The sequence below is a fragment of the Gavia stellata genome, chromosome 19 (assembly GCF_030936135.1).
Source record: "Gavia stellata isolate bGavSte3 chromosome 19, bGavSte3.hap2, whole genome shotgun sequence".
Classification (NCBI taxonomy): Eukaryota; Metazoa; Chordata; class Aves; order Gaviiformes; family Gaviidae; genus Gavia; species Gavia stellata.
Window position 1 is genome coordinate 20,104,403 of NC_082612.1, and position 14,724 is coordinate 20,119,126.

A 14,724-nucleotide genomic window follows, 5' to 3' on the forward strand; every position below is an offset into this window, starting at 1 on the left:
GAAATGCCCCCAGCGTGAGTTCTGGAGAAGCAGCAGAGGCCTGACAAAGAGGGACCCAGCTTGTCTGTGTGCAGCTGGGCCATCCAGTTCTCATTGGGACTTCAGGAAGATGGGAAAGGGGATGAGGAGACAAGGGCAGTAGTAGAGGTGAGTGAGGAAGGAGGCAGAGCACTGACACACTCAAAGCAGGGGACTGAAAGTACAGGCACCAGGGAGGAGAAAATGGGTGTAGATGGGCAGAGAAGCGGCGGTGAAGTTACGCTGCAGGGCCTGCAGTGAAAGATTGTGAGCTTGCATTCACTTCCTGAGACTGCTGTTCACCTCCTTGGCTTAGGCTTTCCCGTTGCGCAAGCCTGGGGCAGGGGTTTCCCTTCCCGGAGAGGCACTGTGAGGATTGCAGTGGTCCGGAAAACAGCCAGAGCAGCAGTGTCCATATGCCCCAGCCCCACCCCGAGTGGCACGGTGGCTCTGGGCAGGAGAGTCTGTGGGGGAGAATGGGAGTCCTTACAGCCAAGGCAGTCCTTTCTCTGGTTCCCCGCTTCCCGTGGCAGGCTGAGGTTTTGAGCCGTCCTGCAAGTGCAGGCAGAGTTGTGGGAGCCAGGATTTGGCTGGGCAGGTAAGTGGTTTGAGGGGGAAGGGGCAGGAAGAGAGGAGAATCAGGTGGAGAAGGAAGCAGAGGCAGATGAAACCTGCTCCTCTGTTATGAACTCACTGACTGAATGTCTTTTTTCCCTGTTTGTAGCATATCAGGCCACACAGCAGTACTCTTGTGGAACAGGGGGACCAGCTCTCTATCAGCCTCAGCAGCCTATCGCTGTCCCTGCTTCAGCCTCTTACCCGAACCCTGCCCCTAACACCACCCCTCCCTACCTGCCCTCTGCCCCTGCCAACTCCGTGCCCTCCCTGCTGTACCCCGGGCAGCCTCAACCCTCCCCAACGAGCCTGAATCCCGTCTCTTCCTTCCCTCTTCCTCCTTCTGGCGCATCCTTTCAGCATGGCAGGCCAGGACCTCCAGCAACTTCTGTGGCTTATGCATTACCTACTGGACCAACAGGTACTCTGCCTGCAACCAGTGACCTTCCTGCATCCCAGAGAACAGGTCTGCGCTTGGACGGGGGGGCAGGCAGGGAGGGGGGGAGGGTTTTGCTTTATTACTCAGTTAAATGTGCACCTTTCCCTTGTGAATGCTCCGTACAAAGTTTGCTTGTGCTTAGAGGTCAATTCAAAGCATTTCTAAACCACGTCATCTTCCCTGGGCATCTGGCAATGCACGGCGGTGTTGCTGCAGCGAGCATTTGCTGAGTAGCGTGAGCAGTCGTCTTTCTCTTGCGAGTCAGACTTTGCTGCAAACACAGAGCTTTTGTCTTGCCCAAGACAGCGTGCTACAGCGTTGTCTTGTTATGAGGCTGTCATATGCTGTGGGTAGATGGTGGCACAGTTTTAACTTTAAGAGGCTGGTGTCAAAACCTGCTGGAGAGCAAAATACAAAAATGAGCAAGTTTTCCTAATCGCTGCAGAGAAGATGATCCCAATTCTCCTCACAGAACAATTTTGCGAATGTAATTAGTCCCTGGTCTGCAAGTGGCATTTCAAGCCCGGGATTGTCAGCCTATTTAATTCAAACAGCATTTCCTGTGGCATCAGCTCACTTCCATTTTTTTTTTCCCTAACCACGTAGTGCGATGGGATTTACTGTAGCTGTGAATGCCTTAAAAGATAATCGGAAGTGATTTAGAAATGCTTTTGCATGTCTTTCCTGAATGTTAATCAAAAGCATGTGTGTGTGGCTGATGCGTAAGAGCACGTTTGAGCATGCATGGTGAGAGAGCGCGCGCTGAGGTGGGGCTTAATGTCTCCTCGTGACTGCCTGGATGTAACTGTTTGCTGTGGGACAGTGACCTCGCTTGTGGTAACAAACCTGTCTCTTCACTTAGCAGCCTGTGAAACGACAGCTTTGCATACGTCAGGTTGGGCAGGAAATATGAGCGGTCATTTTCTAAACCTGGCCATAAACATACTTCACATCCAGGTGGTCCAGCTGGAGACTCGAGGACCAGATCTGGGAAATAGGGAGTGGAGGGAATATTAGGCAGGATTTGAGGGGTGTTCCAGGGATGCTGACTCTGCTGACAGGCCCTAAGGACGTCACTGTGACTCCCTTTCTTCTTTTAAAAGTCTGTTAGGGGTGACGCACTGCAGAAAAGGCGTGTTGCCTTTGTCTTGGCAGCAGCAGTCCTATGAGTCGGTGCTCCTGGCATCCGTGGGGCTGGGAGCCCACACCTCTCACGGCATTGCCTTCGGTCACACACTCATGTCTTGGGGAGAAATGGTCTTTTGCTCTGTCAAAAAAGAGGAGTGGTTGTAGGGCAGCTGCCGGGGCTGCAAGGGGAGAAGAGGCCTTTTCCCTTCATCCTGCAGCCAGATTCAGCATCCTCTCTGTTCTTGGAGATGCTGTACCGTGACCTTTTCTGACCTCATGTTATGAGCATGTCAAACTTGTCTCTCTATGCCAAAGGAATTCTTAAACTGGACAGAGGAAGAGGTGTTGGATAGGGTTCTAGGCCTGGGATGTGAAGCAGCACATTATAATGCAGACAGCATAGCTTCTGCACCTCCAAATAAATGCAAGGAACAAGAAAATTGTTCGTTCTTACCCGTTTTACTACTCGCGTCATTGGCAGGCACTTCAGATCTGTCACTTGCTAAGTTTCTTGTGTTAACAGTGAAGTGACATAGTCCATGTGGCGTGCTCAGAGCGGGTGAAGCTCTGTACTCTGGACAATAGAAATTAGGGACATTAATGACAATACCGGTCGATTTGTAGAATTGTGTAATCCGCATAGACAGTAGTCTAACACATCTTGCCTATGTCATTTTAATATAACGGGAATTGAAGCAGACGTTATCTGCATTGCCTTGCCAGATTTCCTTTCAAAATTAAAAGTTGTCCATATTAGGCTTTTTATAAAACTTCCTGAGAACTGTCGGTGCTGCTTGTGTTTTTCCCAGCAGCTGTGGTGAGAAGACAGCCAGTAAGTACAAAGTGTCAACCCTTCAGGAACCCAAACTCGGGCAAACGCCAGCCTTGGGCTGAAATGCAGAGGTGGACTCCAGGGCACGGTGAGGTGCCAAGGCCCCTCGGGCGTGGGCTGCTGGCCGGCCACTGCTGCCTGCGGCTGGGGAACTATGGAAAAAAGATAAGAGGTATCTGAAGAGCACACTCTGTCCTCTTCAAATTTTTAGGTTACACCTTTCAAAAAAACATATAAACAAGAAGAAAAAAAAAACTTGCTTTGTAAATGCTGAAATGACAGCGTGGATACTTAATATGCTTAACCACCAACAGATTTTCCAGAGTAGCTGCATTGCTTAGTGAAGGACACCTTGGCGTGAGATCCCATAGAACCACCGAAATCTGCGGCCAGAAGTAGATCTCACCTGTAACTCCGAATGGTCCAGTGCAGAGCGTATAGTGATGCTGATCTTGGCTTTGAAGTGGTGTGCTTTTGTGTGTGGTGATGATCTAATCTGGGAACATAACGTCTCGCTTAGCAAATGCAATTCATTTAAAGGCGAATGTAAGGGAGGAAGGAAAAAAAGATCGCAAATTTTAAGTCTTGAAAAGCACCTGACCTTTGAACTGGCTTGGATTTAAAGATGCACTTAAAGAAACAGTTGTATAAATATCTCCTGGTTTTTGCAATTGCATATAACATCAGTGTGTTAAGCTGTGCTTGGAGCTCCAGTAAAGAAGAAAAGCCCACATCTAATTTCATTTTCAACCTATCTCACTTTGTTTTGTGATAGATCTTTGAACCTGCTTTCAAGGGGGTTTTAATTTTCAGAATCTTGAACCTGATTTGAAATTGTGATAGAGCAACTCTGATCTAAGGGAAGGGTTTGCACCGGAACTGTAGGCGCATCAGAGCAACTCCAGGGACAGGAGGTATCTCATCTCTGGCGTTCCTCTTCTCTTTGAAACAGCGAAGGCTTTATTGGCTTTCTGTGTTTTGCCCTTTGGATCTGTTGCTCAGTCTGAGCAGGCAACATGTCTTTTCACTTGGGTATAAAGCTGCTGTGTGAACATAGGTTGGGGTTTTTTTTGCTGGGCTGGATGCAGTTGAGAGCGTGCCTTGATTTAGGAAAACATGTGACGTCCACCTTGAAGTCAAGTACTTTAAGCATCTCCTGAAAAGTTTTCTGGAATGGTGAAATGACGCTGAGAAGATTGTTGCTAAGAGTAGGGGTTTGACGGCTGCACTGGCTGGGAGGAGTAGAAAATGAGAACACCGGAAGAGATAAGGAAGTGGGCCAGGACTCTAACATTTGTTAGAAACAGCTAGAAACGCTGATTTACTGCGTGGAAAGAGCAACAGGCTTGTTTTCAGGGAAGGCAGACAAAAGCAATTCCACGGGGTGGTTTGGACAAATGACTCGTCTCTAAGCTGGCATTGTAATTAGGTTAGGCTTTTTTTTCTCCTGACTTCTCGTGCTTATTGTAACTAAATCGCTAATCAAAAAAATACAGACCAATTGTTTTATTATTTTCGAAGAAAACCTTTTTTTTAGTTCTCTTTGCATTTTATCTGCAGAAAGCCTACCAACTCAAGACCAGGCCTCTCCCTTCGCAGGTGAACTAGGTACCGCCTAACCTGAACATAATTACAGCCACTACATTCAATTAATTGAACAGACATCAATAATGCATACGTTCTTCAGAGAACATTAAGTGTGATGCTGTTTGCCATTTAGACTTTAATCAAATCAATTTTTAATTCCTTAATTAAAACCAATAACAACGTATCTGGAGTTTTTAACCACAGAAACAAATGCTGCGTTTCCTTTCTTACAGCAAATTATTCCAGGAAATTAACAGCAGTAACAGCCTGGGAGATTTTCTTAATGTGTTGCCACTATCAGCACTGCAGAAGTTAGACTTCCCATATCAGAAATACCCTGGGATTTTCTGGGTAGGGAGGAACAGAGGAGCCCCTGGGGCACATAGCTGTCGGGAGATGGCACTGCCTTTGGTTAAAGAGAAAGCAGATGTGAAAGGGGTTTTAAATTGGTTTTTCATTTACCCCTTTAACTTGCTCTGGATGTGGAACTTGCTTAACAGAAGCTCAGGAGCAAATGAAATTTCAGATAAATTGAGCAAATTCTGCAGTGACATTAAGCTCTGCTGTCTAAGGTGAATTCGTCATCTGCTAAGTGAAAAACACTGTGGTGAAAAAGTCCATTGAGCAGGGATTTGGTTTTGTTGGCTTTTTATGGCTTTGTGCAATAAATCCTGATCACTCGGCGAGGCCATGGTAATGCTGAGATATAATGCTGTGGTCCCGATTACACGCACTCCGTGATGAGATGGGGAACTATTTCTAATGCACTAACGTGAGCTTTGGTGTCCAAATCTTGCAGCTGTACGGAGCATGCTTTTTTGGAAGAGCAGAAGGGTTGGTACAGAACAACACCCTGGACTTGGAGCATATCCACTCAGACATCCTCTGTGCTGCTTCCAGTTCCAAACAAATCGCCCTTGGTGCAAAAAGCTGGGTTTTGCCACCTTGCTCCAGCAGCTCTGCTCTGCTTTTGGGACACAAAGCACCCATAAACATGCTGTAGCTGGCAGGGGAAGCCTGATTTTATGGCTCTTCTGTGTCTCCACGGTGGCTGGGTGAATCTGGCCTGAAATGTTTAAGGCTCCTGTTGCTTCTTATGCCTCTTCTTTCTGTGTTGTGTTGCTGGGGGACATGTCTTAACTGTCATGTGTAAATCCATCACAGTACGCAATTGCAGCAGCAGCTCTTGGGAAATGGATGCAGCTTAATGATGTTCTTATTCACTCATGGTGAATATCTCTGCTGCTGATTAATGTTTATAATAATGTTATGGTGATCATGGAGGGGAAAAAAGTTCAAAACTGGTTCTCGTTTCTTCTCATACAATATAGATGGAGAAACTTTCGCGGGTAACTGAAGCTGTCTTCACGTATACAGTCTGTGTAGCAGAGCTATGTTTTGGGCATGGTAGGCAACTGCCTGCCTTTTCAAAGGCGTGTCTGCTCAAAGTTTTTTCTCCTGCAAGAGCAGAGAAAGATAATTATTTAAAAAAAAAACCACCAGCTTCTGTCAAACTTGAGAACAGTTGGTCAAGATGCCAAACCTGCGCAGTGGGCGCAGAGCCCAAAGAAGCTGATGGCTGGGGTGTTGGGAGGCTCTGGCTGGCGCAGGAGCTGCTCTGGCCCCCAGCGAAGGGCGGAGGAGCAGGCAGGCGAGGGCAGGCTCTGCCAAGGCCCTGCACTAGAGCCGTGGCAGGGAGCTGGCCCAGCCGAGCTCAAGAAGGCATCGCTGCCCTCCTCCGAGGTACTCAGAGTCTGTTTTCTTTCTGTCCCAGGGCCTCAGAACGGCTGGAACGACCCTCCCGCCCTGAACAGAGCTGCCAAGAAGAAGAAGGTACTCTAGGAAATCCTGTCTTGACACAACAGAGTGCTTGAAAAGCAGTAACTTACGCTGCTCCTGGGAAACTTGTTGGCAGGAGAAGGAAAAAAAGGGCTTAGCAGCAAACAAAGCTGTACTTCGTGGGCAGAAATGGCCTTTATTCCTCTCCAATATGCATTATCTCTCTCAAAATATTTAAGCCCCTAAAGAGATGGTGGCTTTTTGCTAAAGTTGTGGTTGTTAATAACAACATTGATCCTGGTTTGAGGGAAGAAAATACCTTGGGCTGTTTTCATCTGCAGTAAAGCAGATGAGTTTTGCAGGAGATGATACTTAACGCGAAATGATGAGGCCATGCAAATTGTTATAGATTACTGACTTTGCTGGAGCTGAAAGCAATTTATTCTGATTAAGGGTCTGACCCTGAGAGATCTGCTGAGAGTAAGACAATTTTCATGATGGAGACAATGTAGTTTTGTAAAACAGATTTAGATTGCAGCAAGACAGAATAACTGGGGAAACATGGCACAGAGCAGCGTGAGCCTTTTCATCCCCTGGTGCTGCTGTAGTCTTGCGTCTCTCCACAGCAGTCAGTTGTCATCTCCTCTCTGAGCCTGGTGCATTTGGGAAGCAAGAGTCAGTCTGGAGCGTGTAAAGAGTGGGGAGAAAAAAAAAAAAAGCTGGAGCAGGCAAGATAAGGTCTGGGTGAAGGTGAAGACAGAAGTCTCCCTTACCCCTTGGGTTTTGATCTCTGCGGTTCAAGATTAAAAAGCTCTGGGAGGATAGATAGGGGATGCTTTGTGTGCTCCTGACTGCCCCGGTGCTGGGACGTTTGTCGCGCAGCAGCCAGCGTGCTGCCTTTCGGGGCTTCGGGCTCTTTGGTAGAAGGAGGGAAGTTGGCAGTGAGAATAGCGGCTGGACCTGAGGGCTCAAGAAGCAGCCTTCTGCAAACAGGGTTTTTGCTGCCGCTCTGTGTGTGTGTCACAGCCAGAATTTCTGCCGTAGCCAGGGCTTGAGGGTTGACTCCCTTCTAAATGAGGAGTCATGTTTGTTGCATTCCCTGTTGAGTATTTAACAAACCTCTGTCAGAAATGTTTCTATGTTTGTTTCCCTTATGTCCACTGTGCGAGGGGGTGCTTTAGGATATTATAAAATGACTCACCGCATGGGCTATTGTAAAACAGAAGAACCGTCTGGCATTTCGAGCCGCAGCATAATTTGCAAATGTTTTCCACCTAACTAAGAACTTATCCACCACTCAAAAGTTTATTGCTGTGATTCATTGCTTTTATAACTGACTTTGGTGCTGGATTGGGAATATTTTTCTTGCTGTCCCAAACCACTAGCTTAATTCTGGCATCGTTCATTCAGGGTAACAATCAGAGTTCTGTGATCTTTCCTTTTTTTCCATGCACGCCCAAAGAAATGTGCGCATTCCCATGGGAGTTCGTTCTTTTGTTTGGATTCCGGTATGATGCGTAGCAGAGGCCAGTAGCTCATTTTGTTGTTTCTTCCCTCTACCAAATGTTTCTGAAATGCCCCTGTGTAAAGACTGGCAGATGCTTAGGGATGAATCTGAAATGCACTCATAATCTGTCTTAGCGCAGACCTGTTTTCCAGAAGCTTGAAAGGTTTTTCAGAGGCTTTATGGGTGCGTGTCGCTAGCTGCGTGGACAAAAACGGACCCTTGAAATTGAGACACAAAATCTAAGTATAATGACCCAATAGTAAGAATAGATGCAGGTGTGGGTTAGTTTTCATTAGTGCAACTCTTCTTCTGTTAGTGCTGGTCTGCCAAACCTCTGTTTTGTGCCCTTAGCAGAGGGAGAGTGGCTCTGATCTGAGGTGGCTGTACTCAGCTCTTGTGGCCAGGGGCAGGCTGGGCAGACCGCTCCTGCCCTGCGCAGGCAGGAGGACAGGCAGAGCGCACAGGACTGGAAACGCTGGAGGATGCTACTGCCCCAGGGCACTTGTTACTGTGCAGCTGCAGCCAGAGGAATGGGTGTGTTTAGCCAGATCCTGTATTGCTGGCCCCAGTTATTTCTATATTCTGGGGGCTCAGCGCTCTGCTTGGCGGCGCTCTCAGTCGCTGCGGGTTGGGAAGTCTGTAGGAGCTGGGTGTTGCGCTCTGCCTGTGGCAGCCACAGCAGTGTAAAAGCAGTTTGTGTTTTTTCCGCAGGTCCCTGATAACTTCTTGCCCCCAGTTCCCATCACCTCCCCCATCATGAACCCGCTGGCGGATCCGCAGTCTCAGATGCAGCAGCCTCCGGCTCCGGCACCAGTCACGGGTGCACCCAGCTTCCAGCCTCCGCACCTCCCCGCAGGGCAGCCGGTGCTGCAGGGTGGCTACCCGCCTGCTCCCCAGCCCCTGGGGCCGTGCATCATGCCACCCGCTGTTTCCAAACCCAGCACGGAGGGAGCCCCTGGGGCCCCAATCGGCAATGCCATCCAGGTAATGTAGCCCCAGCGTCGCACGGTTTTGGTTTGTACGTCAGCGGAGCCTTGCAGGCTGGGATCATCCTGTGGGCCAGGCATTTCTTGTGCCTCCGAAGCGTACCGCAGAGTTTTTAGTCACTAGCTTTGCACCATGCTGGCATTCTGCTACTGTAATCTCCACCTAGACGCTACCTCTTCGCAGTTAATACTCTAGTCAGCATGGACCAACAAGCTGCTTCCTGCAACTTCACAGCTCTCCGGAGGGAGCGACAGCAGATGCTGATAATGTCACCTTCACACACCCCTAGGAAAGAAATAAGTGTGCCAAGCCGGCTAATAATGCCGCTTGGTTTAGTTGAAAACAACATGTGGTCGCAGCGACCTGGAAAAGCCTCACCTGCTCTCTGTTTCTCAGCATGTGCAGGCACTGCCAACAGAGAAGATTACCAAGAAGCCCATCCCTGAGGAGCACCTTATTCTGAAGACTACGTTTGAAGCCCTTATCCAGAGGTGCCTGCTGTCTGCCTCCGATCCGGTAGGTCTTGGCGGTGTTCCCAGAGTACCCCTGCGTCTGGGTGAATGTGCTGATACCTGCAGCACAGCTAGCTGTCACAGCCTCTCCTGAGATAGTTTTTTTTCCTTCTAAAGGCTGCTTCAAACAGTCACAGGCAATGCGTAGAAAAGCCATATGCATATAGGATGTGGCAATCTGGGGCCAGAGCGCTTTGACTCTGGTCCTTATAGCCCTCAGTCTGGGCAGAGCAGGATGCTGCTGTTTATGGGCAGGGAATTAACCCATTGCAGCCCTCTCTGCTGCTCTCTTCTAAGGAGGAGGGTTGGGATTGGTTACGGTTGAGGTTTTGATGTTGATGGTTAAAAAAAAATAAAAATTCTAAAACCTTCAGAAAGGGCTGTCCTTCCTTCTGTCGGGTGATCACCTGTACATTTGCCTAACTGCTGCGTAATATTCAGAGCAGGAAGCAGCTGGTATTATGCCAGGTTCGAGCTGAGGCTCACATACGTGAGTACATGCCTCAGATTTTGATCTGTGATTTGTGATTTCTGGTAACAAATTCATTTCAAAAGGAAACAACGGGTGGCAGAGAAGTTGGAAGGTTATGAGCTTTAACGGGACCACTGGAGCTGGATAGGAAAAACATTTCCTGTGGCAGTCAGTACTTTGTAAACAAGCCATCCATCTCAAAGCTGCTCATTTATTTCCAGTGGTCAGTAAATAACATGCTACCCCAAAGCCCAGACGCTGACTGTTCAGCTCATGCCTGCCGCATGCTGAAAGGGTGCTGACGAAAGACTGCTGGTGTGCAGAGGGCTTTGTGTGCAGAAAGTGCTTGGTCAGCAGCACAGACTCATGCTTCTGTTACGGCGACGGGGAGTTGAGCTGTCTGAGGGCTCTGTGGCTGTGGGAGTATATCGGGCGTTCGGTGTCACTTCTGTCTGATGTCCGCTGCACAATTTCAGCTGGCTCTGTAGTTCAGACTTGACATTTGCACATACGTGCTCCGTCTTTCCCCTGTGGGTCTCAGCCCAGCAGTTTCAGGGTGGGCTCACCCACGCGCGCCTTTGCAGAAGCTTTTCGAGGCCATAGACCGTTTTTTGGACAGACCTCAGTAGCATTCCATTGCTCAAAATCCTTTCTTTAAAGGTTAGGCGGTAGAGCGCAGGGATAGAAGTCGTATACTGCACGGACCCTTTGACCTTTTCTTCCTCTGAGTGCCCCTTCTCCCAGACACACAAAGACGGCAAACGCATTCAGTTCACATCTGCACCCAGGGATTGCTTTTCTGCTCTGCCCCAACACATTTTGCTTGCTTCTTGTTAAGTCTCTCTGATTTTCTTAGAGCAAGCGTTTCCAGCACGCACCGCTGAGAGACACTGCCCTGACTGTATACATCAGTTATTGTCAGAACAAACGCAGACACTACTCAGTTACATTCCGAAGGGGAAAATGGGAACAGGAAGCAAAGAGTGAGGAGAACAACCTGTTTGCACTTCTTCCACCTAATTTCCTTTGGCTGGAGAGATGTTTTACTGTTTACTAAACACGATCTATTTCTCTTTGCCCTAGTTGGCCATCTGTAAAATGAAAATAGCATGCGTGCCTTTGCACAGGTTTTTGAAGCAAATGTTCCGAAGTCACGTATCTGAGAGAGTTAGCCAGTCCGAAAGAATTAGGCAGTTTCTTATCTGCTCCTCCTGGGATACTTCTTCCTTACTTGTCTCAGTTCCTTGACAACATTCTTCAGTCTGGAGAGGAGGAGGCTGAGGGGAGACCTCATTGCTCTCTACAGCTCCCTGAAAGGGGGTTGTGGGGAGGTGGGTGTTGGTCTCTTCTCCCAAGGGACAAGCGACAGGACAAGAGGAAATGGCCTCAAGTTGTGCCAGGGGAGGTTCAGGCTGGATACGAGGAAAAATCTCTTTCCTGAGAGAGTGGTGAAGCATTGGAAGAGGCTGCCCAGGGAGGTGGTGGAGTCACCATCCCTGGAGGTGTTCAAGGAACGTGTGGCTGTGGCACTGCGGGACATGGTTTAGTGGGCATGGTGGGGTTGGGTTGGGGGTTGGCCTTGATGGTCTTACAGGTCTTTTCCAACCTTAGTGATTCTGTGATAACTACTGCTGAGGGGTTTTCCACATGTGGCCTGAGATCCGCATGCTGTGTTCTCCTTTATGCCCTTTGCTGTCTGAACAGCTTTCCCCAATTTCTAGCACAGCAGGCAGCCACCAGTCTGTCTTCACTCCAGAGCCAGAGAATTCCCGTAGGCTTTGTTATTTTTTTCTCTGGGCAAGTATTTAATCCAGAGAAACTTTTCCAGTTGCCAGGGGAAATGGCACTGTCCTAAGTGCAGGTGGATTGAGGTGCATACTGATTTATATATACTGGTTCCGTTACTCTTGTGCACTGATGCCATTTCTGCTGCTGTTGACCACCTTTTTTTGTGCTTCTGTAATTGTAACCTTGATGCTTTATTACTGTTTTATTATTCTGGATTAAAATCTTCAATTTCTGTAGCTGTTTAAAAAAACAAAGTGGTTAAAGCATTTTTCCAGCAGCTACTGTGTCACTGCAGGCGGAATATACTGGGTTTCTTTTAAGAGCCTTTGGTGGCAGAATAATTTCAGACACATCAATGGGTGATTTACTCTATATAAAATCGTGGAAGCACAAAGGATCTGTAAGGACAGTTTGGGTTAGGCTATTAGTTTTTCTCTTGACAGTAAAAACTTACAAACTCCTGGTTTTACTAAATCACATAATGAAAAATATAATTAGGATTTGCCAGAAATGATAACTGAGTTGTACATACTTACACTTCCGTGACTGCATGTGCCCTTAAGCTCTCATTGATGTTGCTGGATACTTGATTCCAGTAATAACTTTATCCAGCTGTCGTTACGCTTTGCCAGTGAACCATAGGAAAAAAATCTGTGATGCAGCTTGGAATTCTGACACTTTCAGCTATACCAGTGGGTTTTTGCAAATGACCAGTGGCTTTTGGGACGCACCTCTACCGTTTACTATTCTCTGTAGCTAACTGGAGCGGTTACGTGTGGAGAACTACAGTAGTATCACGTGGTCTTTCCTAGCAAAATCGGGGGAGAAAAGTACAGAGCGAAGAATTCAAATGATGTGTTAGGAAAATGTTGAGAAAGGAATTTCATGCACTGCGTGGACCTCTTTGCAATGGTCAGTATGGTGTTCTTAAAATCACTGTGTTTTTAATGTATTCATTTCTCTTGCAGCAAACCAAGAGGAAACTAGATGATGCAAATAAACGCCTGGAGTTTCTATATGACAAACTTAGGGAACAGACAGTAAGTTCTGTTTTACCATCCCTTCCCACTCCACAAATATTTCAGATATGGCCAAGAACTTCATTGGTGGTGTGGACCCCTCTGCAATACGTAGCAGGTGCTTATTCTTTCCTTGGAAACATGCTTTAAATCCATTTATTGGATGTTTCCATGCCTTTCCCAGAAATCGCTAGGTAGAGTGCTTGACCACAAGTGCCTGTGCAGACTTTACAGTGTTTCGGGGTCACGTCATGAGCTTTGCAGTGCTGTGCAGGGACTGCGCTGAGCTCAAGAGCAGAGCTCCTTGCAGCAGGCACTGGGTGAATGCTTCAGGAGGGTCCCTGTCCCCAGCTGCTGGCAGAATGAGCCAACACAGCAAGTTCCCCCACTCCCAGCAGGATGTGAGACGCACACAGCCTGGGCTCAGAAAAACCCTGGAAGATTTAGATGTTGGAGGCTCACTGACTTCACTGGAAGGCAGATGTGCAAGTACTTTTTGAAGATCTGGTAATTTTTCCAAAGCCTTCCAGGAGGTCTGTGGCAGAATAAAGGACTGGGCTTAGATCTCTTAGTACCATAGGATGGGAGTGGTCTAATCCTGTCACTGTCAGGCCATCTTTGCTGAGCAATTAACTTTACCCCAAAGGCATGAAAGCTCAGTAGGTTTATGTGCCACAGTCTGTCACAGCAGGTCTCCCACCTCAGGGAGCTGCATCCAGGGGCTGGCAGTGAAGGCTTGCAGGGCTTTGCAGTACTGCAGAGAAGGTACGTTCTGATTGAAGTCTGCTGTTGGACTTGCCAGTGACTGTGCCCAGCGTGGTGCAGCTCTGAAGATGGCTATCCTTAAGGAAGGGACCGGATTGCTGCGCCTTCCTGAGGGCCAAATGTTATGCTCAGGATTTCTGTTGTTCTACCACTGTATGCACGGTTAGTTTTTTTTTTTCCTGCTGACCTGCCTTGCCTGGCTTCCTTGCAGCTCTCTCCAACCATCGTTAGCGGTTTGCACAACATTGTGAAGAGCATCGAAACCCGCAACTACCAGGAAGGACTGAACATCCACACGCACATAGTCAGCACCAGCAACTTCAGCGAGACCTCTGCTTTCATGCCCGTTCTGAAAGTTGTCCTCACCCAGGCCAATAAGCTGGGCGTCTGAAGTAACCCTGCGTTTGCAAAGCCTTGACGGTTGCTTTTCCAAAGAAGTGCAGTTCTACAGCGAACGTGCAGGAAATGGACCAAACGCTAGTCCTTACGGCATGTCGCGGTAGAGCGCTGACAAATGGCATTACACTCTCCCTGCAAAATACTTTGTTCTAGGAGGGCCGCGGAGCCCTGGTGCTTTTCTTTTCATTTTAATCCTTTTCCCATCCCTAATGATTCCTCTCTACAAATAGTATATTTAATGGATGATGCCCCATATTGTCAATTTTTAGATGCATGTTATACTGCTAAACAGTGGCTTTTAATAACAGATATAAATGTTAAAACAACAAGATAGGTTGTGTATCAGACCCTAAAACAGATTATTCCCTTCCACCCCACTGTTCCTTATCCACCGGATTAAAGAGTCTGATCGTATTATAAGTGTATTTGGTCTTTCATTTTATGAAACTGCTTGCAGTTCTGTTATTACAATTTACATGTTAAATAGCTGAATTTTGCACTGGGGCAAATGAGCAAAATAAAGGCTAATGTGATATTTTCAATAAATGTTAATTTATTAAAACGTGTCTCCATGAAGTGCAACTTAGAGATTTTGCAGCCGGAGTACAGTGGGGTGGCTTTCTGTTGCATCCGAAGCGAAGCATGAGGATTTTTTTTCTCCACGCTCGTCACTAAAAGCTCTGTTCAACATTTAGACCGAGAGATTTGCATTTCAAGGAAAGGTTTAGCAAGGATTCTGAACACATGTGTGTGTATTTTTAAAAGCTAAGAGGGGAGATAACGTAGAGTGGTTTAAGCCACCCATACAGAGACATGGATATTTAGTGTGCAAACAAGGTGCAAATTGTTTCTTGTGGATAGAAATATGTCTAGGAAG

At 47.5% G+C, this 14,724-nt stretch overlaps 1 protein-coding gene across 1 annotated transcript in view; it reads left to right on the top strand.

Annotated features, from left to right (window-relative positions):
• Nucleotides 1–14,261, top strand: part of SEC31A (SEC31 homolog A, COPII coat complex component) — a 45,042-nt gene extending 30,781 nt beyond the window's left edge. Inside the window, exons 23-28 of the mRNA XM_059826841.1 lie at nt 743–1,054; nt 6,394–6,452; nt 8,617–8,889; nt 9,289–9,408; nt 12,633–12,704; nt 13,660–14,261. Coding sequence (XP_059682824.1) covers nt 743–1,054; nt 6,394–6,452; nt 8,617–8,889; nt 9,289–9,408; nt 12,633–12,704; nt 13,660–13,839 — 1,016 coding nt within the window. The 3' untranslated portion in view covers nt 13,840–14,261. The remainder of the gene's footprint in view (nt 1–742; nt 1,055–6,393; nt 6,453–8,616; nt 8,890–9,288; nt 9,409–12,632; nt 12,705–13,659) is intronic.
• The last annotated feature ends 463 nt before the right edge of the window (nt 14,262–14,724 follow it).